Here is a 23,903-nt window from a genome sequence, read left to right on the forward strand (position 1 = left end):
ACCCCCAGGGGGGTCAGGGAAGGCTTGCAGCTGTGTAGTCCAACCCCCTAATGTAGACATGCTGCACTGGTGTAAAATATGGTTGTGACATTACCCAGGGTGTAATCTCGACTGATGAACAGCAGTGTCCCCTCAATTCTCCATCATGGGGACATTTACCCTGCTTTTACAGAGCTACCACTTCTGATCTGCTCACACACAACCTGCAGCATGTAAGTTACTCCTAGTTGTATCCTATGAATGCTATAGCCAGCCACTCTTGAATTACACTTCAGAGCAATACCAGTAAATTTCCAGTCAGACTTTCCACAGAAATGTATGTCTTGTACTGCCCTTTCACTCCTGGACAATACATGTTCATGTAGAGTCTGTTACTTTATTAATAGAAAATGATATGCACAGATCCTATTATCCCAAATGGAGTTTCTCAAACATTTCAGTCCAAACACCGATTTAAATAAATCAGTAAAACAAATGTATTAACTACAGAAAGATAGGTTTTAAGTGATTGACTTTTATGCCTCATTACTGGTAAAGTTTAGTTACAAAAAACGTGAAACACAACTAATGGCTAACTTAACAAGCTAAGTGAATTCAAAGCAAAGGACTCTCTCTCGCCACATGTTTCAGCAGTTTTACTAGCTGAATTTCTTTCAGACAGGATCCCTCCCCCAGTTCTTTTTCCCCTTTAGATATTGTGGATGCCAAAGGTAGAGAGAAAAGGAGAGATCATCTGGTGTGTCTCTTCTCCCTTCTTATAGTTCTTTGTCTTCTTTGAGAATCATCCCAGCTGAAGTTCAGGAGACAGAAACTCTTTGTGGATGGGAACTCCCAGCTGTTTCTTTGTCAAGATGTAGATTTTTGCTCACCTCCTCTTTCCTGCCAAAGAATGGCCAGTTTGCCAGGTGATGGTCCATTTGATTTTGTTGACACCTGGCTGAAGCATTGGTTGGCCTTTTGTCTTTGGGGAACTGGTTTGTGGCTGCTTTCCCAGATGAGGAACATGTCTTAGTAATACCATGCAGAGGAATCTTATAACTTTACAGTCAATGTTACCATAAATATTTTAGCAGGACAATAATGATCAGCAAATTATGAATTTTCAAATGATTTCTCACAAGGCATACTTTGTACTACATTTATCATAGTCCTGGAAAGGAGGTGAACCTAGAGGTACAGACTATTACAATGGTTCATACTAATATAGATTTACTCCAATGTGACTTTACTTGGGTTGCAAACCAAAGTTATCTCCATCAGTGTAAATCACTATTTTACATCAGTACATCGTGTCTACTTTTTCACTGGTCTAGAAAAGTCTGAGTCTACAAACACCCAGAAAAAAATATCTGTGAGGTATGAACCATCCATTCAGCCTAATGAGGTGTTAGCATAGAAACTAAGGGCTAGTCAATGCTGCTGTGGCAGGCTTTAATGTGCCTTGTGTGGTCTCTCAGCACTCTAAAGAAACCACCTCCATAAGGGGGCATAGCTCCCAGCACTAGGGCACTGTTTACACTGGTGCTTTACAGCGCTGCAACTTGCTGTGCTGAGGGGGGTGTTTTTTCACACCCTTACTGCCATGCCAAGCTCCTCCTCCACCATGTGAGCAGAAGAATCAATTGTGGGGAGCTGTGGGAGAGCTTTTGATGCCACCAAACAGTGTGACTCTGTTGTGGTGGTATTGTCTTGGTCCTCACCCCCAGAGTCTTTTGCATAGATGGGTGACAGCTAAGTCGTCCTTCTCTGGGAGTGACTGAAACCTGTCTAAAAAGAAGGAATGGTGTTCTGGGAAGGGAGGGAGCTCCAGTCTCCTCTAAGAGGATTGGTGGTACCATCCTGATAGCTGTGCAGACAGCTTTTCCTGGTGGGATGAGGGCCATAGGGACAGGACGACAGTGAGTGCTATGTGGGGGTGTACCTTGGGCACTAGATTGCCTTACTCAAGCCCTGAGAGCTAGTAAAAATGTTCCTTTCAGAAGCGTCCCTTGTTTGACCTTCTCAATGGATTTTGCACATAAATATTATTACTAATAAAGGTCTTTTTATCTTCTACACACACACACAACTGATTTAGGGCCAAAAGGGGAGAAAGGAAATAAAGGAGGAAGTAGCAGCACTATTGCAATATGTAAGTAACAATTAAACAGTTATTTGATTTAAAGAGCATGATTTTTTTTCTGGTTTTTCTATTTACTTAACTTGGTAAGCATTCTTGTAAGAAAAATGTGCAGCTGGGCTTAATGTGGCAGGAAATATGCAGACTTCTACATGCAAAGCTATGGCTGTGTATCTTAGTCGTGACCTACAGTGACTCCATTAACCCAGTACTGACCCTTTCTGGAACAAAAAAATATCAAGAAGTGTGTCAAACTGTGTTGTGGATTTAGTCACGTGGATATCCACCAATATCCACACTCAGAACACTGAACTCCATTCAGTTGGAGCCAACGTGGCAGATCTCAATGAAGCCGAACAGAATAGTTTAGTAATTTAGTGTTCTGTATGAAAAACACCTTTGAGTGTTGACAGAAAGGTCAAACACAAATAACCAAAAAAAATAAAATGTTATTAAGTTACAGTAACAGAAAAGCATAGAATTTTAGTCATTAGCTGGTTTGGCAACTGCTGCTAAAGAGTAGGTAAGAGTGAGGACTGATGATATTGTTTCATACTAAAATCATTGATCTATTTCTGTAATATTCACACATTATCCAAACTGAAAACCTGCAATTTTTTTTCACCTGATGTTTGTGAAACCCTATTTCTCTGTGTGGGAAATCATTGTATTTTATTACCAGGCTTACATTACTTTGAACAAAGGCTCAGACTAGTATTCTGTTGGCTCTAAATAAAGCTGGTCAAATATCAAGTACAAATAATATGCCACATCCCAGGCCATGACAGAAATGCTTTTAAATCACCTTTATAAAGTGATCTGTCCCTGTACCATGTTGGCCCCATAGTGCCTTTTAGAGCAATCTGAAGATTAGGAGCACATGGTTATAAGGGGTTATTGAAATGATACTATGAAATACTGAAATGAAATTACTCAAATAGAATTTTATTTAAATGCAGAAGCTTGTTTTACCCTTAAAATCAAACACCAATTTCTGTGTCCTTGTAGAAAGCAAGCAGAACTACAGGCACTTTCCTTGCCTTTTTAAACAAAGATAAAAGGAGATTCAGTGGTAGGATATTTTTTTTAAAAAAAACCTGCAAAACAGTTTAAAATAACAAGAGAATAAGAGAAATACAGAATATACATTGTGGTTAGTCAAATAAGACCACACATTCCACTCATAAGCATAAAGTTAAAGTGATTAAGAGCAATCTGTACTTCTGTTCCCATTTCAGCAACTGAGAATCAAGTGTTGGAATACAATCTGTTTTGAAATATAACTGCACTCTTCCACTGTAGTGCAAACATCAGATATAAGCTTGTAATATTGCAAAATACCTCTCTCACCCCCAACTGTTTCTACAAGGATTTCATTTCAAGCAGAAAGGCAATTTTAAACCTTGCTTTGTTTACTCAGATTGATTACCTTTGTAAAGAATATACCCACTCAGTTAATAACAAACCTCCACAACTAGCTCCTTTGACTGATTTACTGTACAAAGGATAATTCCCATATGCCATCTAGCTGGAACCTCTAACCTACTGTCTCAGTAATGGGTCTTGCTCAATTTATTTTTAGGGTCAGTATTTTCATGATGTAGATTCAGCAACGATAGCCTTTGTTTCTCCTTGGGCTGAGTGACAAGTACGCTTCTGCACAAGAAGTCTGGAACCTCTTACCCAACTAGAAATGAACCCCTTTACAGCTAGTTGAACCAATCCATGTGTCCAGCCAAGCTGTGCAGGATGAGGTTGGGGGCAGGACAAAAGTATGTCAGTTTTGTGCTCCTCGAATCCTTGTGTTTGCAGGAAGTTAGATTGTCTGTTGGCAAAATTAGAGGAATCTTAGTACTTAATACTGTTTTAATTGACTGCTTACTCTAACATCAGCAGGGGCGATTGTGTCAGCCAGGGATCACCAGAACCCAGCTCCTCCCCCCCACATGTCATCTATACTGACAGGGGTCAGGAGCAGGGGGCAACAAATAGTTACACTAGCTCCATTGTAGACAGGGATTCTACTGCTGGGATCCTGTTTGTGCCACTCCGATGGTACAAAATGTCATGGTTACAGAGTAACCTGTCCCCTTCCTGGTCTCTCTGAGTACATCCTTCACGCGACAGGCCTCAGGCCTTTACCTGTCCTAGGGTGGAATCACACAATTCTACTCTGAGATCAGGCCCTGGGCTACAGTTCCTTGTGTATCCACAGTTCTTACCCTACAGGTCCAACTGAGTTCGGACACCTGCAGTTCTTTCTTTAAGAACCAGTGAGCAGTAGCATCCAGTGACAAAACAGCCTTCTTAAAACAAACTATTGTTTGTTTTCACAGTAGGAACAAAGTATTGAGGGTTTTAAAAACAGTCTACAGTCTTACCCAATGGCTTACCATCCTCTCTCGGTAATCTAGGCAGGCCTAACTTCTTCAGACACTCCCAGTGGGTTCTGGTGTCTCTCTGGCTCCCCTGAACAACTACCCCGCTCTTTCTTCAGAGTTCCTTTTTAAACTCCCCCATGGTATTCCTGGGCCATTTCCTATCTGGGCACTTTCTCTTTACAGCTCTCAAGTGTTTGCAGTGAAGTGGCTTATCTTGTTTCTCCTGTTCCCTCCTACTTGGTTTTTTTTTCCAGATAGCCCCCCAATATATTCATACTTAACCCAATAACCAGGCCAATATACAGTACTCAAATTATTACAGAGCAGCTCTAAATCCATCTCACAAAGTTCACATAATGTGGTGCATGATCTTGTCCTCAGTTTGGTTTTGGCATGCATAAAGTTCTGCACTCAGAACTATATGAGATTCTTGGATCTGCAAAACTGGGCTGGCAATCTCATGTGAGCAGCTTTTGTCATAGACCAATCAGAAACAATCCATAAAGACTGGAAATCTCGGGGGGAGGGAGCCTGTTCTTATGCAAATCCAGCCAAAGTTGATCTGGAGACTGAGAGAGATCAGCCTTTGCCCATGGTATTTTGTTGCTTCCATTCTGATCTCAGCCAAAACCCATAAGTACAAAGCTAAAATAAATATAAAAAAGTTAACCAACATATCTGGAACTTCCAAAAAAAGTTTAATTCAGATTTGGAGGAAAGGTTCCTGGGGAAGAGACAGGAAAGTCCTTTAGCCAGTTTTGTTTGCCCATCCTTAATCCAGGCTAATGTGTCATAAGGCTAAGAGGTGACTGTTCAATATGACATGGACCTTTAAACAATAAACCAGAACTGGGAAGCAAGAACACTGAATATGTAGGTGTCTAACCAAGGTCATTTGAGAAAAAAAATCCAAGAGAGAGGTGACATTAACAGTACACCTCTTACCAGATCACAAATCCAGTGTCACAATGTGAGTTGAGCATTAAAGTAGACCTTATAAATAAAGGGGTGGGGGAATGTTGTGTGAGCAAAAGAGACTTCATAGCAGAGGGCGGAAACCATCAACAGAGAACAGGACAAAAATGTCAGACTAATAAAAAAAAACACTACAAGGAGATTTAGGGACCTCCAATCTCCTTGTAGTGTGACATCTTCAATATGTGTTTTCTTTTTCTATTCTCTTTAGGCGCTTATTCTGATCCCATGATCTATAAGACTTCTCATTGGCAGTTTTGGGGTATCATGTTTTATCCTTTGTTTACAAGAGTGTTTTTTTTTATTAGCTAGCTGCACAAAACTGATTGCAGGACTGGGGCCTTAGTTAGCAACAAACAGCTCACACTTCAAAAAACACAATCCACGTTTGTTTTTTAATCTCTGGATTTACACACACACTGGGGGAGGCACAAGGTGTGGATCATCAAGTCACAGCATTTTTGTTAAACTTATTTAAGCACCTGATCCTAGAATTGATCCAAATTCAAACCTCCCATAGACTGCTCTGGAAGTTCTGTGCAAAATCTGATTTCAGATTTGGCTGTGTGTATTTCCTATATTTTTTATTTGTAGTTCAATACTAAAATATTAATAATCAAATAAATGAAAGTATGTAATTAAAATATGGTCTAAAAGAGTTTAAATCAATTTGTTTGCAATGTGAAATACGTTATCATGAAAAATGTAATTTCAACTCTGTTTACAAGTCACTAGTAACCTTTTTATTAAAATCTTTAAGGGTATAGTAATTGGATGATTTTCTTTCACAATATGATAGTGGGAAAAGTGACTAATTCATATCCTGCAGTTTAATGTCTGACTTGTGTCACCTCTCTGGAACATGCAATTAGAAAATCTCAAAGTATCTAATTATAGCACCTGCCTTGTTCAGTGTTTTGTGATCCATATACAAATGTCTCGACTTGCTGCGTAAAGAAATCTTCAAAAGAAAAAGGGTTTAGGGAAAGCTTAAATCAGCATCCTTTCGTTTCTTCCATGCTGTGACATTTATCTATGGAGTTAAGTCATCACATAGTAATAGCTTGGCATACAGTGTGGGCTAATTCTATATTTAGTGATGCCATGAACTAGTAGAGAGAGATTCAAATACTTGGAAAAAGTTGTTGACTGACTGAATGACTAAAGCTTATGTTTTTACAAAAGTGAACAGAAAGGTCTGTGCTGTGACAGATACCAAATCCCAGAGTTTCTTTTAAGTTTTAATGGGGTAAGAGGAGTAGATCCTGCCTGCAGAGGGGAACCAATTTTGGATGAGCCACCCAATTTTTCTGAGACCAGTTTTAATGTCACCTTCAACTTATTTCTAGCATCAGAGGGGTAGCCATGTTAGTCTGGGTCTGTAAAAAATTACAAGGAGTCCTGTGGCACCTTATAGACTAACAGATGTATTGGAGCATAAGCTTTCATGGGTGAATACCCACTTCATCAGATGCATGTCCGAAGTGGGTATTCACCCACAAAAGCTTATGCTCCAATACGTCTGTTAGTCTATAAGGTGCCACAGGACTCCTTGTAACTTTATTCTAGTTCATCTAGTCCACTTAGTACGACATAATCCTGGACAGATTCCAGAATGAGCCTAAAGGAAGTGGAGTAGCAGCCCTGTTCCCCTCCAACTTCATGTGCCTCACTCTAGAAACAAAAATCCATATGATTTGTGGAACCAAAAATAAAACCTAAGACTTCTAGTGATTTACAGATGTCCAAATAAATAACTTGCTTATTTGTTGGAAGTTCTAATGGACCTTCAGGTCTGCATAATTCTGGAATTGCTCAGTATCCAATCTCTTCTGACCACATGGAAACCATGGGTTTCACCTGGACTATCTCTGACCCCCATGCTCAGCTGGACATACATTTGATGTCTCACAGCATTCTGGATGGTTTGCAGTCTTGCATGAAGACTACAATCAAAAAAAAGATGCCTGCTATATACAAATATAGTGGCCACAAGACAGATTCTCCACTGCCTTGCACCTTGTGTTGGCATTTATATTCAAGTTCAAAACAATCCAATGTGATGCAATAGCCAGGAAAAGCCTTACTAAGAAGGATCCAGTTACATGAATGCAAGCAAAAGCCTTGAGCCAAGTCATCAGTTAGTTACAATTCAACTGTACTAGATAATATCTAAAAAGAGAAACTGGAGCAAGTGTAAGAGAATTAGATATGCAATGGCTTGCTAAGCATGTTTGTAAGAATGGGGACATAGGGTTGAGTTCAGCAGCCAGCATTTTAAAGAGACTGTGTCACTTTAAGATTGACATAGGAACTGATCACAGGCAACAACTCAGTGGGCCTGATTCTCCTGTCTTATAAAGCATTGGGTACAAAGGGAACAACTGTTACTGGAGATTTAACAGTGTAAGTGAGTGGAGAATCAGGCTCTGTGACTGAACTCTGGGAGCTGATAGGTTGCACATTTGGGGTTAAATAAAACAGTTGTATTTGAGAAGCATTGCATGAGATTCCTTTTATAACATTTACATGGGATACCACACATAGCAGGGCTGCTGCTAAGACAGGCTCCCTGCCTGCCCCAGCCCCACACTGTTCCCAGATATAGCCAGCGTGGTCCCAGGGGGCAGGGGTTGCCCTCTGCATGCTGCTCCTGCCTGCAAGCACCGTCCCTGCAGCTCCCAGTGACCAGGAAAGGGGAGCTGTCACCAATGGGAGCTGCAGTGGTGGTGCTTCCAGAGAGGGACAGCCCACAGAGCCAGGTGCCGCCACCTCTCCCCCTGCCCCCCGCAGGGGCACGTTGGCCCCTTCCAGGAGCAGTGTGGGGAAAGGGTACGTAGGGAACCTGTCTTAACGGAAGCCACGCTGCACTGCCTATTGGGAGCTGCAGGAGGTAAGTGCTACCTGGTGGGAGCCTGCACCCCAGCCCTGAGCACCCTCCCAGAGCCAGCACCTTATACCCCCTCCTGCATCCCAGCACCCTGATCCCCCTTCCCGGAGCCAGCACCCTGAACCCCTTCCTACACCCCCAAACTCTTCCCCAGCCTGGAGCCCCCTCCTGCACCCCAACCCCCCAAACTCCCTCCCAGAGCTTGCACCCCTCACCCCCTCCTGCATCCCAACTCCCTTCCCCAGGCTCAGCCCAGAGACCCCTGCCACACTGTGAACCCCTCGGCTCCAACCCAGAGCCCACACCCTCTCCTGAACCCCTACCCCAGCCTGGTGAAAGTGAGGGAGGGTGGGGGAGAGTGTGTGATGGAGGGTATGTGTGTGGAGTGAGTGGGGTGGGTCTTTGGGGAAGAGAAGGGGCCTTGAGGAAGGGGCAGGGTAGAGCCTTAGTTGCCCTTAAATTAAAAAAGTGATCTTGGGCTTGAAAAGGTTGGAGACCTCTGGTTTACAGTATGTCTACCTTTAAGCAGTATTATCAGTCTCACTTTTTATGAGCTGAACTGATTTACGGAGCATATGCGTCTATCTTTTATGAGTAGATTGGAATATGAGATGAACCATGCTGCAAATACCCCTCCTTAATGGCATGCTAAAGATGGATGAATAGGCATACAATGCTTCATAGTAAAATAATAATTCATTTTGGTTGAGTTAATGAGGTGGTTTCATGAAACAGATGAATTGTCCTGAAGAGGCTGTTGAGATTCCAAAGAAGTCATCTCAGGCAAAACCATTTTTTTCTATAGTGTTTCTAAAAAAAATGTGGCTCAGAAAAATACAGAACAGAGAGTAAATAGAAGGTCCCTGGTACTCTTCACTATTACCTGAAAATATTAAACCTAACATTAAAGAACAAGCACTTCATGTTAAATAAACAATAAAAAAAACCTCCTAGCATTAATGCTCATTGTGAATTCCACCTATAAGCCAGATGGAAGCCAATGCAGATCTGTGACATGAAATGTGGGAAGCACTGCTTAACACAGCTGCATCCTGCTTCAGTTTCCAGCTGGATTGAAGGTGTCGGTCTGGGTAGAATACAGTGCAGTAACCTATCTTTGTAAGAAAGAAGCATAGATAATGGTAATAAGGTCTACATGCAAAAGAGAGAGTTGCAATAATGTTGGAAAAAAATAGATGTGTTACTCTTTGTTGTTACCTGATCTAACAGCAGTTGGGAATCTAATCAAACCTCCAAATAGTGAACACAAACAACAGACACATACTCTTCATGAGTGGGGCAGAAATAATCCTTAGCAAATCTTCTGGGTGTTTTCTCTGACCTATCAGTTTCACGTCTGTCTTATCTGGATTAAGCCTTTACCAGTTAGCATTGTCATCTGTGCCTCAGTCTCTACAAGACACTGGATGAGAGGCTAGGCTGCACCTATAGATGAAATGGAGACCAGGAGCTGGGTACCAACAGCATACTGAAAATACCATAGTCCTTCTCTCCTCACACACCCTTTTAACAGCCTATTGCACAAGATGAGTGGCAAATTAGAACCCGGGGAAAGCCCACATGAGAGCACCCTGAGAGGAAAAAAAGTCATTGCACAAGCCTGATCTGTGGGTCTACTCAGACAGGAAGGAACAGAGCAACAATGTCTACTGGTGAATTGACGAAGCCTCATAGGTCAGCAGCATTAAAGGCAGTTGACAGATTTAATAGCCTGGATACTTGAACTACACCAATTGCAAGTAGCTCAACCACACATATATTGTAGTACTGTACCCAAATTAACAACGATCCTGGAGATCCATGGTAAGAAGATTAGCAAGAATCATTTGCAATTCTACATTTTCATCAGCAAATGGTCATGTCATTCTTTACACTTCTAAGATTCCATCCAAGGACTGCAAAGGCATCAGTAACTCAAATTACCCAGCAACTCATTGAATTTGGCAAATATTATCCTTCATTTTACAGATTTGGAAACTGAGACATAGAATCATAGAATCATAGAATCTCAGGGTTGGAAGGGACCTCAGGAGGTCATCTAGTCCAACCCGCTGCTCAAAGCAGGACCAAACCCAACTAAATCATCCCAGCCAGGGCTTTGTCAAGCCTGACCTTAAAAACCTCTAAGGAAGGAGATTCCACCACCTCCCTAGGTAACCCATTCCAGTGCTTCACCACCCTACTAATGAAAAAGTTTAATGTCCAACCTAAACCTCCCCCTCTGCAACTTGAGACCATTACTCCTTGTTCTGTCATCTTCTACCACTGAGAACAGTCTAGATCCATCCTCTTTGGAACCCCCTTTCAGGTAGTTGAAAGCAGCTATCAAATCCCCCCTCAGTCTTCTCTTCTGCAGGCTAAACAATCTCAGTTCCCTCAGCCTCTCCTCGTAAGTCATGTGCTCCAGCCCCTTAATCATTTTTGTTGCCCTCCGCTGGACTCTCTCCAATTTATCCACATCCTTCTTGTAGTGTGGGGCCCAAAACTGGACACAGTACTCCAAATGAGACCTCACCAGTGCTGAATAGAGGGGAATGATCACATCCCTCGATCTGCTGGAAATGCCCCTACTTATACAACCCAAAATGCCATTAGCCTTCTTGGCAACAAGGGCACACTGTTGACTCATATTCAGCTTTTCGTCCACCGTAACCCCTAGGTCCTTTTCTGCAGAACTGCTGCCCAGCCATTCGGTCTCTAGTCTGTAGCAGTGCATGGGATTCTTCCGTCCTAAGTGCAGGACTCTGCACTTGTCCTTGTTGAACCTCATCATATTTCTTTTGGCCCAATCCTCTAATTTGTCTAGGTCCCTCTGTATCCTATCCCTACCCTCCAGCGTATCAACCACTCCTCCCAGTTTAGTGTCATCTGCAAACTTGCTAAGGGTGCAGTCCACACCATCCTCCAGATCGTTAATGAAGATATTGAACAAAACTGGCCCCAGCACCGACCCTTGGGGCACTCCACTTGATACTGGCTGCCAACTAGACATGGAACCATTGATCACTACCCGTTGAGCCCGACCATCTAGCCAGTTTTCTATCCACCTTACCGTCCATTCATCCAGCCCATACTTCTTTAACTTGCTGGCAAGAATACTGTGGGAGACTGTATCAAAGGCTTTGCTAAAGTCCAGAAATAGCACATCCACTGCTTTCCCCTCATCCACAGAGCCGGTTATCTCATCATAGAAGGCAATTAGGTTAGTCAGGCATGACTTGCTCTTGGTGAATCCATGCTGACTGTTCCTGATCACTTTCCCCTCCTTTAAGTGGTTCAGAATTGATTCCTTGAGGACCTGTTCCATGATTTTTCCAGGGACTGAGGTGAGTGGCTAAGTGATTCCCCAGAGTCACACAGTGAATTTCAGAAGCAGTGACAGAACCCCCAACTCCTGACTTCCATGCCTGCATTCTAACAACTATCACTCTTTATTACATATGATTGAAACCCACTGAACTATTCCCTGTATGAATCACGGTATCACGTTTGTATCTAATCAGACCTACCTTTATTTTCTCAGCTCCAGCTTCCAGGATTCAACTTGTAGGAGGACAGGTTCCTAATGAGGGTAGAGTGGAGATTTTTCATGCTGGAGAATGGGGTACTATCTGTGATGACCACTGGGATATTCATGATGGAGCAGTGGTCTGTAAGAGTCTGGGGTATGCAGCAGCATCTGGAATTCACAGTGGTGCCTATTTTGGACAAGGTATGCTATATGAATTTAAAAATTCATTTTTTAGGTGTCCTTCATATCTCCCAACCCCCCAACACACCCCCTCTCCCCGAATCACAGTGGTGGCTAAATAACTGTTTATGGAACAGTAGCAAGATAAGATGCATACAATTAATTGGATTTTCAAAGCCATGCTACTGATTTTTAGCAAAGTAAGTTAAAGGGCATATTTAAAAAATAATTATAAAATAATTGTTTTACTAAGAAAAAAGGACAGACAAATAGAAATTAACCATCGATTTTATCTACTGTAGGCTGAGTAGTCAGTCCAACCCACAAGGAGTATTCTCCAAAATATGGCATTTTACTCAATATTTTGACTATATAATTATAATAAAAACTTTAAATATAAGTTATAATTATAAAGTCTATTTATATTTATGTATATTGATTTGATCAGTTATATAGATAAAGTTATAATGTAATTATTGTCACAGTTTCTGAGAGCCTTCCAAAGAAATCACAGCCAAAATGGACCAGATATTAAATTCATTTCCTCTTTACTGTCCCCTCCACTTCCCAGGACTACTACTATTTCTCTCTCCCACTACTGACACACATATATGTATGTGATAGATATAATTTGTAACAAATCCTTGTATGCCTAGAAATCTGTTTTTTTTTCTGTGCTCTTCATGATCATCACTCATGATAGCCACAGAGAGAGTTCAAATCCTCAAGCTCCAAAACCCAAGCACACCACCACTTAAAATGAAGAAAATTTTCCATAGTATAGGGTCTATGACAGATTCTCTCAAATCCTGACATCACTGGTGAAAGGAAAAATGTATATTTCCAATAGTGAAGTCAAGCTTCATAGTGGGTACCAGATGGGTCAGTCATTTCACAACCAAGGTAGTGTGTTCTGTATAAGGAAACCTAAATTAATTGCAATGGTACCCAAAATTTTAGAACTATCTCCCAATCAAAGAATATTTTTCAAGTTTCTGGATTTTGGATGTCAACTTAGTTTGGTTATATGGAACAATAGGTGCCTTTAAATACTTTAACACACCACATTTCACCAATTTTACTGGGATATTTATTTAATCTGTGGCATTTTAAATTAAGTCAAGTGTTACATTAAACTATGTTATATCCCACCGTCCTGGTTATTATATATAAGATGTTCAAATATTTATTTTAATGTGAGAATTATCCTTCTGAAATATATATGAGATAAATTATTCTTAACATTGCAGGTACTGGTCGAATATGGATGGATGAGGTTCTTTGTTTTGGCTATGAAACCTCTGTTGAAAATTGTATGTTTAAAGGCTGGGGTGTGACAGATTGTAAACATAATGAAGATGCTGGTGTCACTTGTAAAGTTTAATTCGGTCTGGATTTAAACTGAAAGTTATTCGTAAACAGTTTCATAAATAGTTTTGATTTTTTTATTTGGCAAGAAATTTTCAGATAGAAATATATTGAATATTATCAGGAGAGCTGAGCATTTTGGGGGAAATAATCAGCATTCTAATCACTTTAATACACCAAGTTGGTACAATGAATGTAAACCAATATCATATAACAGCTGTTCAGTATTGAGTAGTGAGCTGGTGGTCTCGGTGTATTTCTGACTGTCCAGACATGGAAGCATCCATATTACAAAAATCACCATCAGAATTGATGTCCTTGTTGACAGTCTCGGCTTAAAAATTCTATAATTCAGTTGATTGAGGTGACTGGCTAAAGTCAGAAATGTGTCACTCAAAAACAGATTGGGGCAAATATGCTCTCAATGCAATTCCATTGATTTCTGGAGATTTTCACCTGGGATGAGTTTTGATGATAGAGTTCAAGTATATACAAAAAATATGATCCTTACACAATTAAATAAAAAATCTAGTTCACTCATGCCTTCTCTATTGAAAAAAAGAGAAAAAAGCTGATCCACCTGGCTCCATAGTTTCATTCCAATCTGTAAATATCAAATTTTACCTTCAGAGATGCAATACTCCCACTGAAGTTAATGAGAGTAATATGCATATGTAACAGGTATGTAAGGATAATAACAGATCTTAAATGTCGATAGTCACCTACCGCAAGCTCTCAGAGTTAGAGAGGTATGAATCTAAAAGGATTTTGAAGAAACTAAGGTTCTGATTTTGTAGGCACAGAGGTTTAATGTTAAGCTTGAAAGTAATCCTGCTGAAGTATTTAGGATTCCTCACATGCTTAAAGTTAAGCACATATATGTGTGTTTGCAGGATCAGGGCATAATTTACAGTAGTATAGGCCCAAAGAATACATACTAGTGGATCAGGACCATGATGAGATGTTAAGCAGGCATTTAATATTTATATAAATAAAAGCATAACTAAATGACAAGGACACGTCACTGAATTAAGGCCTTGATTCACGGAAGTACAGATACTTAACTTTAAGCATATAAGTTCCACTGTCTTTAATGAGATAAGAACATGCTTATGTAATGACCTAAATAGAGATGCTTTCCTTAATTGAAGCCTTACGTATTATTCTATTTGTATGTATTTGACTAATAAAATTAACCTGAAGTCTTTTTACAACACTATGGAATATGCATGTTTTTTCCCCTCAGTGAAATTAATATATTTAAAGAGAAATCTCTGGTACAGAAATAAATGCAGGAGATGCAAACAACTGGAAGACACAAAGGAGAATTAAACTGAAAGAAATCAGGATGAATTAAACAATTGGAAGCATGCTCTGGGGCCAGACTAATGGGTGCTAATTCAACCTGGGTACAGACATTTGTAGTGAACAGACCACATTCAGAAGTGGGAAGTAAGGTGATGTACATTAGAATGTCCTTTCACTTATTTAGCCTCCCTTATATTTCCTTATCTGCTCTACTGATGCATAAGTAAGTCTAAAAGGGTGTAATTTATGCCTTGAGGGGACTTTACCCTTCCCATATATTCAGATGATCATCTCCTTTCCTATTCCCAGTTTTGCACCAGTGACCCAAAAGTTTTGATCTGCTGCTGCTGCTGAACTGCCACTTTACGTTATTCTGGAGCTTGGGATGCTCTCGTTGTACCCTACTGTAAGAGTAAATCTCCATTCTGACATTCTAGATTTCCACTGCCTTTTTACAGTGCAGTATCTCCACTGATTTCTGTGGAATTATGTCTGATTTACACTGAAGTGAGATCAGAATCAGGGCTCACATAACGATCTATTTTCATGTTGAATCATTTTAGTGTTGGGAAGGTAAACTATTGTGGAGATTCTCAGTTAACAGCAATGCACTGAGTGAAACCTAGACCCCAGAATAAGGTTAAAGTGAAGAAGTCAGTAGCTGTTGGAACCAGTGACATGTTCTGGGTCATTTTACTTTGAAAGTGGGGTGGACAAGTCCCCCACTTAGCATAAGATTGTTCCTAAGAATCTTGGGTTGTGGGGTAGGGGAGGGTTTTGGATTCCTAAGGACTGAGGATGGCAAAATAAGAGGTGAGTGACTAGGGCCTGAGTTTAGAGTTCATAATAAAACAAAATCCATTCATCTCATTTCAAGATTAATTATAAAGTTTTTGCACAACGTTAATGCTAATGTGCCTATGATGGGATATATTAGGTCCTCCAAATTGCCTAGAGCAGCTGCATGGGAAACAGCCGATCAGAAAGAGCCTGCAGGAAAACAGCCAATCAGGGCCCAGAAGGCTTGTATAAAAGCGCCTGCTTGGACTAGCAAGCAATCTACTGGCAAGGCTGGACAGAGCAGTTGCTGGCTGTAGCCATATGAGTAAGGACAGTGCTCCTGGCTGGTTGTAGTACCCGGACAGACCGGTTCCTGGCAGGGATGGGGTGGGAGGAGAGAGCAAGGAAGCTCCTCCTGGCGGGCTGTCGGAATGCAAGAAAGACGTCAGCCTTGAGATAAGGGTGAAGGTAAAGGTGAAGGAGCTGCAGGGAAGTTGCCCAGGGAACAGTAGCATAGAGTTAAAAGGGACACAGCATGTGGCTGCTATTTATAGGGTCCCTGGGTTGGGACTCAGAGTGGTGGGCAGGCCTGAGTCCCCCCTCCCACCAACCATTAGGGAAGTGGCCAAAGCCCCGAAGAAGGGGAGTTTCCACAGGCTCCAGTGAGCGGGCTGAAGACCCCAAAGAGGGTCAGCATTTGTAGACTTTGATATCCTCCCCAGAAAGGGAATGAACCCGACAGCTGGGGCCAGTAAAACTTGCTACCAAGCGAAGAGTCTCCAGGAAGGAAGCCCTGGGGGCACTGCTCCATTCCAGAGCAGGGACCATTTGAGAGAGAAGGGGCTGGAAGGTGGGTTGAACCAGCATACTGTGATAGGCCCTATGGACTAGAACTGAGCCCAGGGATAGGGCTTCAGACAAAAGCAATACTGAGTGCACTGAGATAGGCCCTACTGGACTTGTACCCCGGAAGGGGTCTGTTTTGTTTCGCACATACAGACTGTGTGTGACTTGGCCAGAGGGCGGAGTCACTGAAAACCTGTTCAAGACATTAACTGTCAACGGGGACCACTGCAAGCAAAAGCAAAGAGTGTAGGCATGCACGCAGCCAGCAGGGGCACTCATGAGAGATTAGTGGGCCCAGTCGCAGAGCCAAATACTCTCCTGTTGCAAATAGGAATTCATTTGAAAGAATTTGGAAAGTATTTTCCTCAACTGCTGCAGGAATTAGAGGCTTTGGCCAAAGGAGTTACACAGACAAATAGTGTGCTTGAAATGCAAGTAGTTAAAATAAGCAGGATACTATATTATAACCCATGCTGGATTTCAGTCCCCTGGGCTGGCAGTTAAGCAATTTCACAGCCATTAAACTGACTTCTTATTCCCCCTCCAAATAGCCTGAAACATAAAGCCAAAGCTATGGCGATGTATGATCATAGTGTTTTATTATGTACAGCATTGACTGACCACTGAATATGTCCTTGGTGTTATATACAGCGCTTACCCAAGGAGCTTACCCAAGGTCAGACACAAGCAAAGCTGCTCAGACACAGAAAAAAACTGAGTGACAGTACAATGTAGGGGAAAAAAATCTTGGAATCTTTACAGAGGTTAAACTTGAAAGGCTTTATAGAAAAAAATGTATTTTAAGGAAGGATTTGAAGGAGAATGAGATTGGTGAATTAGAAAATGTGCAGAGAAGAAGAGGCATGGTAGACAGCAGTAACCTCATCCAACACCAATTGACTGTAGCGGACAATGGATTGGACCTTTAAAGAAGTAGGTTTTTCAATTAGGGGCAGCATAGAAGGCAGCACAATATAAAAACTCTTTCAAGGACAATGACATAAAGATCAGGATTAAAATCTGGGATGGAGGAAAATGTTTCTGCTTACTGTAATAATCATCCACTAGCAGTGGTAAGGGGGCGATGAGGCAATTACAAAGAGCAGGATAAATAAGAATATTCTAGGTGTCCAAAAAAGCAATTACATGTGGTCTCTATACGCAGTATAACTTCTTGGCTCCTGGGTTTACTTTCTATGTATAGGAAAAACAACAAATAGAGAGAAAATTGACATACCAGGTTGTATTTCGATGGAAGAGGAAATTCCCTTCAGCAATCTTTTATCTGTCTCTTTTCCTTATACTTTGCAAGCTACCAAGCCTGAATGGAACACTAAGGTTTCATCATATTATACATTTTTAATCTCTTTTCTGTGCTGTTAGTATAAAGTTGTTCCAAATCCATTTTTTAATCATCCATTAATAACCTCCCTGACATCAATTAAGTCAAACCTTTTCAGAAACACTTTTTTTTGCCTCAAAAGAGATATCTTTGGTGGCTTACATTTAAATAGTATCCTGTTTTAAAACTATTTAAATTTAATCAGATAAATTACTGATTCCCATTTTATTGTGAGGGTGCAAAAATCACTATTAGTAAAAGATTTGGTAACAAAGGCTAAAGCATAGCTATCATTATCTATTATTCAGAATAATACTGGTTCATGTAAGGAAGCAAGACCTATTGGTTCTCAGAGAATGAGCATACTCCATAATCACAGCATCTTTCTGGGCCAAATTCAGAACCAAACTAAAATGAATCTAAGGGAGAATACGCTGGTGAAATTGACACCTTCTTCCAGACTCATTCAGCTTTAAATTACATTACCTTCCACTTCACTAGGGACATTTCACTTATGCCCCCAACACATCACTCAAGCTCTCATGAAATGATCTGCCCTGTCCAACTGCATTGACTACCTTGAGAACAGCATATATTCCTGTGGGGGATTCCAGCCTAATTTACAGCTGTTGGGAGCAAAGCTGCTGATAGTAGAAAGGATGTTCACAGTCCCTAAAATACTTTATACACCATTACCCACAACTCAGAACACTCATTACCCTTTTCTTAAAACCTTTGAGACAGCTTTTTGCTTCTACTTTTAATTATTATTTAAATAAAGAAAATACAGAATAATAAAATTACACCCTCAGTTATCAATGGGGAAAAATGGTATTGATAAGACTGATAGTCTATTAGCTGTAGCATATATAGCTATAATATTTCCATTGTTTGTCACTGTTCTGAGTATGCTACTGTACAGACATACTGTCATATTCATATTTGGTACAGGTCAGGGTGACGTGGGTGTCTTGCATAGTCTGTATTTGATAAATGAGACATTTTGATCCTGTTGTAAAATACCATGTCAAACTCACAATCCAGTGTATCTGCTTCACTGCCAAGAGCATTAGCCCTGCTGTTGCTGCATGGGGTTTTTTTTCTCCCTGAAGACTCCAAGTTCTTGAAGAACTTGATCACACTAAGTATGCAAAGATATTTTATACAGCTTCTGCAGGTGCTGCTGATTTCAGATTTATTAGCCCAGCTGTTGTCTCTCTTTACGCAATTACAAAGTCAGAGGAAACTACAAAGGGGCAGGAGAACACCCATGGTAAGCAATGGTGCATGCACTGCTTTGTCATTACAGGGCGAGGGAAGGAATGCTGTTACAGCTTTAAAAGTGCTCCCTGCATCAACTCTGTCCCCAAAGTTATTGCAGACTAGAAGGCAAAAAAACTGCACTTGCGATGACATGTTTTCAGAGCTCATGCAGTCCTCCTGCACTGATAGGGCACAGCTGAATGTATGCAGGTATTTGGTGGCAAAGGCCAGGAAAGCACACAGTGAGCGTGATCAGAACACTCATGAGGAAATGCTGAGGCTAATGGGGGTGGCTGACACAGAAAGATAGAGACTGAATGTTGCATGAATGCGACCAAAACCCAGGACCATTTGCTGCCATGCTTTGTGCTGTCATGCTTTGTGCTGCAAGTGCTACTTGCTACTGGCTTGGCATGGTAAAGTGTCCTACCGTGGAGGATGAAATAAGTCAGCCCTCCCCAGAAACCTTCTGAAAAGGCTTTCAGAGTACCTCCAGGAGAGCTTTGACAGAACAATGAGTTTCAGCAAATCATGACCTTTCATATGATACCTTGCAAGAAATGCTTTGAAATATCACAACAATATATCAATGATGAATCTGAGGGCTATAGGGTGGTACTTTGAGGTACAATGCATCACACTGAGTCCTTTATTTTTTTCCACCTTTCTCCTCTTGTCAATGGGCTTAAACTTCAGCAGATCGTAAAGTCTCACTAAAACACATTGAAGACTACATCTCAAATTGGGGACTCATATGATCAAAGTCACCCGTCAGCCATATGTGCATCCCCCTATTACTGTAGTGAGTGTTTATATTGAAATGTTACAGCAGCACAGCTGCAATTCTGCAACTGTGCCATTGTAGCAGTGTAAGTGTAGACATAGCCCAAGGATCTATAAAACTGGCACAACTTTGGTTCGTAAGACCACCTAAAACTCCTTAGCTGAGGTCAGAAGTAATCATAAAGTGAATAGTGTGATTCTTGTCCCCATTTATGCATGTCAAAGAATCACTCCACAATTTGGCCTGATGGCAAACGCAGTTTCTGAGAGATCCAGAATGGCAATAGGAGTGGTTGTTGTAAATCAGGATGAATGTTATATTGACAGGAATCCCTCCCGGAATATACCAGATGCAAAATCAGCACTTTGAACTTCTCACTTCCAAAGTCAAAATAGGCTCTCAATATGTTTTTAAACTATATGATCTCATGTTACAAGAAAGAAAGTGAAGAATTATTCACCTTAATCTTTGAGGCGAGGACAAGAAGCAATAGGCTTAAATAGCAGCAAAGGACTGGACGTTATGAAAAACTTCCTAACAGTTATGAAAAACTTCCAGAGCAGTTAAGCACTGGAACAAATTGCCTAAGGAGGTTGTGGAGTCTCCATCATTGAAGGTTTTAAAGAACAGGTTAGACAAACACCTGTCAGGAATGGTCTAGTTATTCGTTAGTCCTGCCTTTAGTGCAGGGGGCTGACCTATATGGCCTATTGAGGTCCCTTCCAGTCCTACACTTCTATGATTCTATGGACATTGTTGCAGAAAATACGATAGTCCATTTCTTTTTTGAAAACACAGAACACTAAAAATTAAATTCCATACTTTAAAAAAAAGTTTTGCACAGACAGTATCATAGGGGGAAAAACATGAGAGCTGCAAATACGTATGGTACAAAATATATAAATGAGAGACTTCACTAAAAAAGAATTTAGGGAACAAGAATGTAGAGAACAAAGCGAGTCATATTAGAGCTCTCCCTCACACATACAAACTGAATACAATTTATCTTTGCCTATAAAAGTTTCTATTGATTTCTGAATATTTACCCTTCAAAACAAATCTTCTGATTATCTGTTCTCTTCCCACATTTGTTGTATCTCCAAGATTGATGTCTATAAGTTACGATACTCCTTATCTGAATTCATTTCAGGATGAAAACCAGACTCTGTCCTTTAATGACTTTGATGTTTGTGTGTTCAATAAACTTAGAAAAGAGACTGATGGTGCAGATGTGCCCATAAGCTTCTTTTACTGAAGAAGCATGAAATATCTTCTCTTCGTATTGACAGAGCCAAATAATTCATGGGATATGAAATTTGTTATGAAACAAAGAGGTTAGAATACATTAGTAAGGTATCATCTTAAAAAGCATATCTGACTTGTATGAAACTCTATACCAATTTTATCCACCATTCTTAGTGATGCAGGGCACAGAATACATTCAAGATATTCAGTTAAGGAAATCGTTCCTCTGAATCTAATATTGGTTTCATCTTCTAATACCAGTTGCGAACATTATGCACCATAAATGAAGGATGAGTATTCATTTTACTGCTATGCATCTTTCACAGTAAATAAATAAAAGGTTTGGGTTTCTGATTATTGGAAGGAACTCAGTGCTATCTCCCTACTGAAACTGATAGTTTTCCTTAAGCGATAACAGCCTCTTTATAGTTATTTATGTAGCAATGTTGTATTAAACATAATTCAGAATCTATTTAGTTTATAATGGACAAAAATGGGAACTCTTTAGGTTACATTTATAATACCTTTTAAAACTATTTTAGAATCACATCCTTGTAGTCTAGCAATGGGCCAAATCAATCTTTCCTGTGATAGGCTCCACAGCTGAAGAATGGGAACATTCCGCCCACATTGTTCTGTTGGTAGGAAGATTTTGCCCCTTCTGAAATAGGCTTCATGGCCAAACTCTGGAGGATCATAGAATATCACCTGGCCATCTGCAGTGGCTTTTGTCCCTAGGGACTACAATACTTGCATATTATTAACTCTTTAGCGGCAAATGGATAAAATGGAAAAAGAATACAAATTTATTAGACTAAGTGACAGAGTTTTAAAGGTATTAAAGATGCAGAAAGAAACCTAGTGGGATTTTTCACAAGCAAAATCAATGGAACCCTTACCCTAATTCCAAGTACCCTAAGAATAGGAACATTAAACCTAGCTCCAAGTATCCTACTCATAAGGAACCTAATGCTAGGGTGGGAACCCTTACCATTAGGAATCCTAACCCTAGCACCAAGAACCATGAGATGTCATTAGAGGAGGTTTTGGAACAAATTGATAAACTAAACAGGTATGAATCACCAGGACCAGATGGCATTCACCCAAGAGTTCTGAAGGAACTCAAATGTGAAATTGCAAAACTACTAAGTGTAGTTTGTAACCTATCATTTAAATCAGCTTCTGCACCCAATGACTGGAAGACAGCTAATACTCTAGAGGTGATCCTAGTAGCATTAGTACCATATCCAGAGGAACCCTAACATTAGGGCAGGGAGGCTTACTCATAGGAAATCTAACCTTAGCTCAAAGTAGCTGACCCAAGGGAACCTATCCGTGGTTTTAATTACTGTACCCATAAGAGCCCTAACCCCTGGGTCGGGGGGAGAGCCCTATTCATTGGATCCCTAACTCTTTCTTCAAGTGCCATACCCAAAGGAACCTTAAACTTAGCTCTAAGTACCCTACACATTGGAACTCTAAGCCTGTCTTCAAGTACCCAACACATACAAACCCTAAACCTTGTGCGGAGAATCTACCCATAGGAACCCTAACACTAGTTCCAAATAGTCTACATCTATGTACCCTAACCATAGCTCCATTGCCTTACCCTTAGGTACCCTAACCCTAGGGCAGTGACTTCAACCCCTAGGAACTCTAACTCTAGTGGCAAGTACCCTTCTCCTTAGGAACCTTAAGCCTTGGACAAGGAGTCATACCCATAGGAATGCTAACCTAAGCTTCAAGTACCCTGCCCAAAGGAAAAATGGAGAGAGTGAGGTGTGTCTGCACTTTTAAAAATCTCACTAGGTATGTACCTGTCTTTTTTTGAGACACTTAAATATCTCTGTACCTAGCCCTGTCTAGCCCAAAGAGAGCTCTTTGGGCCGTATCATCAGCAACTATCAATCACAAAATTGTTGTTTGTATTTCAATAGATCTTTGAGGCCCCAAATGAAACCACTATCCAGCAGTGCTAGACACTTAAACAACACATGTAAAGAGAAAGTTCTTGCTCCAGAGGGAATGCAGTATAAACAGACATAGGATGGAAAGGGAAACAGAGGCTGCGGGAAGTGAAGTGACTTGCCCAAAATCACATAGAAGGCTGATGAGAAAGCATGGACTAAAATGCAGCTCTCCTGAATCCCAGTGAATGTTTGGTTTCCTGGAGCATACTGCCTGAACCGCTTAGTGCCATAGTTCCATTGTAATCAATGCAGCTGCACCAATTTACACAAATTGAGGATCTGGCCCTTTAAGTTTGTCTCTATGTTTCTTTTATAGCCTCTCTTCTTCACAGTTTATAACTGGGCCTAAAATATTCACTTCAGGATGGAACTGAGGCTCAATATGAGAAGACATTTGCTAGACATTTCACGAGTGAAATAAAATACCAAAGGTTCCCAGTGTGAGTCATTACACAACAGCCAAAAGGCCAAAGAAAGATTTCCATTTAAAACTATTTTGTGCACAATATTGTGGAAAAGAAACAATTGTATTATGTGATTTTTCTTTTTCTCCATCCCTGAGATTTGTGTTTTCTCTCTGGGGAGGTAAGTCAACTTCTGAAGGGAATCCTTGGAGTATGTATTCTTGTTCTGTCAGGATCAGAATGTGATCTTCCTCTTTAGTGGCTAGGAGAGTGGGGTTAGGAGATGCTAAGCACAGTGGACCCTATTTCATACGTTGTCTTCCATTGCAATCAGCAGGAGATGAGACTTCAGTGTTGGAGGAGTGGCTGCAGGTTTTGGAACTGGGAGAGGAGTGCCCCGGCTAACCTCACCCCCCACATATCCCATCCTACCTAGAGTTAAGAAAACTTTAAGATTGTAAAATCAAGCCCTTATAAGTTAGAAAATTCCATAATTAAGTTTTCCTGGGCAAATTT

At 40.7% G+C, this 23,903-nt stretch overlaps 1 protein-coding gene and 1 long non-coding RNA gene across 3 annotated transcripts in view; one reads left to right on the plus strand and one right to left on the minus strand.

Annotated features, from left to right (window-relative positions):
* Positions 1–14,654, plus strand: part of MSR1 (macrophage scavenger receptor 1) — a 37,237-nt gene extending 22,583 nt beyond the window's left edge. The window contains exons 7-9 of one of the 2 annotated variants that reach the window (XM_045019121.1): positions 2,078–2,131; positions 11,910–12,098; positions 13,328–14,654. In XM_045019121.1, coding sequence (XP_044875056.1) covers positions 2,078–2,131; positions 11,910–12,098; positions 13,328–13,461 — 377 coding nt within the window. In that variant the 3' untranslated portion in view covers positions 13,462–14,654. The remainder of the gene's footprint in view (positions 1–2,077; positions 2,132–11,909; positions 12,099–13,327) is intronic. The other variant, XM_045019122.1, reaches the window with a different exon arrangement.
* Positions 12,035–18,858, minus strand: LOC123371462. Its single transcript, XR_006579802.1, has 3 exons — positions 18,759–18,858; positions 17,429–17,573; positions 12,035–12,084 (listed from the first exon to the last, which is right to left on the minus strand). It is a non-coding gene; the product is annotated as an uncharacterized LOC123371462 (long non-coding RNA).
* Between the last annotated feature and the right edge of the window lie 5,045 nt (positions 18,859–23,903).

The sequence above is a fragment of the Mauremys mutica genome, chromosome 5, assembly GCF_020497125.1.
Source record: "Mauremys mutica isolate MM-2020 ecotype Southern chromosome 5, ASM2049712v1, whole genome shotgun sequence".
Lineage (NCBI taxonomy): Eukaryota > Metazoa > Chordata > Testudines > Geoemydidae > Mauremys > Mauremys mutica.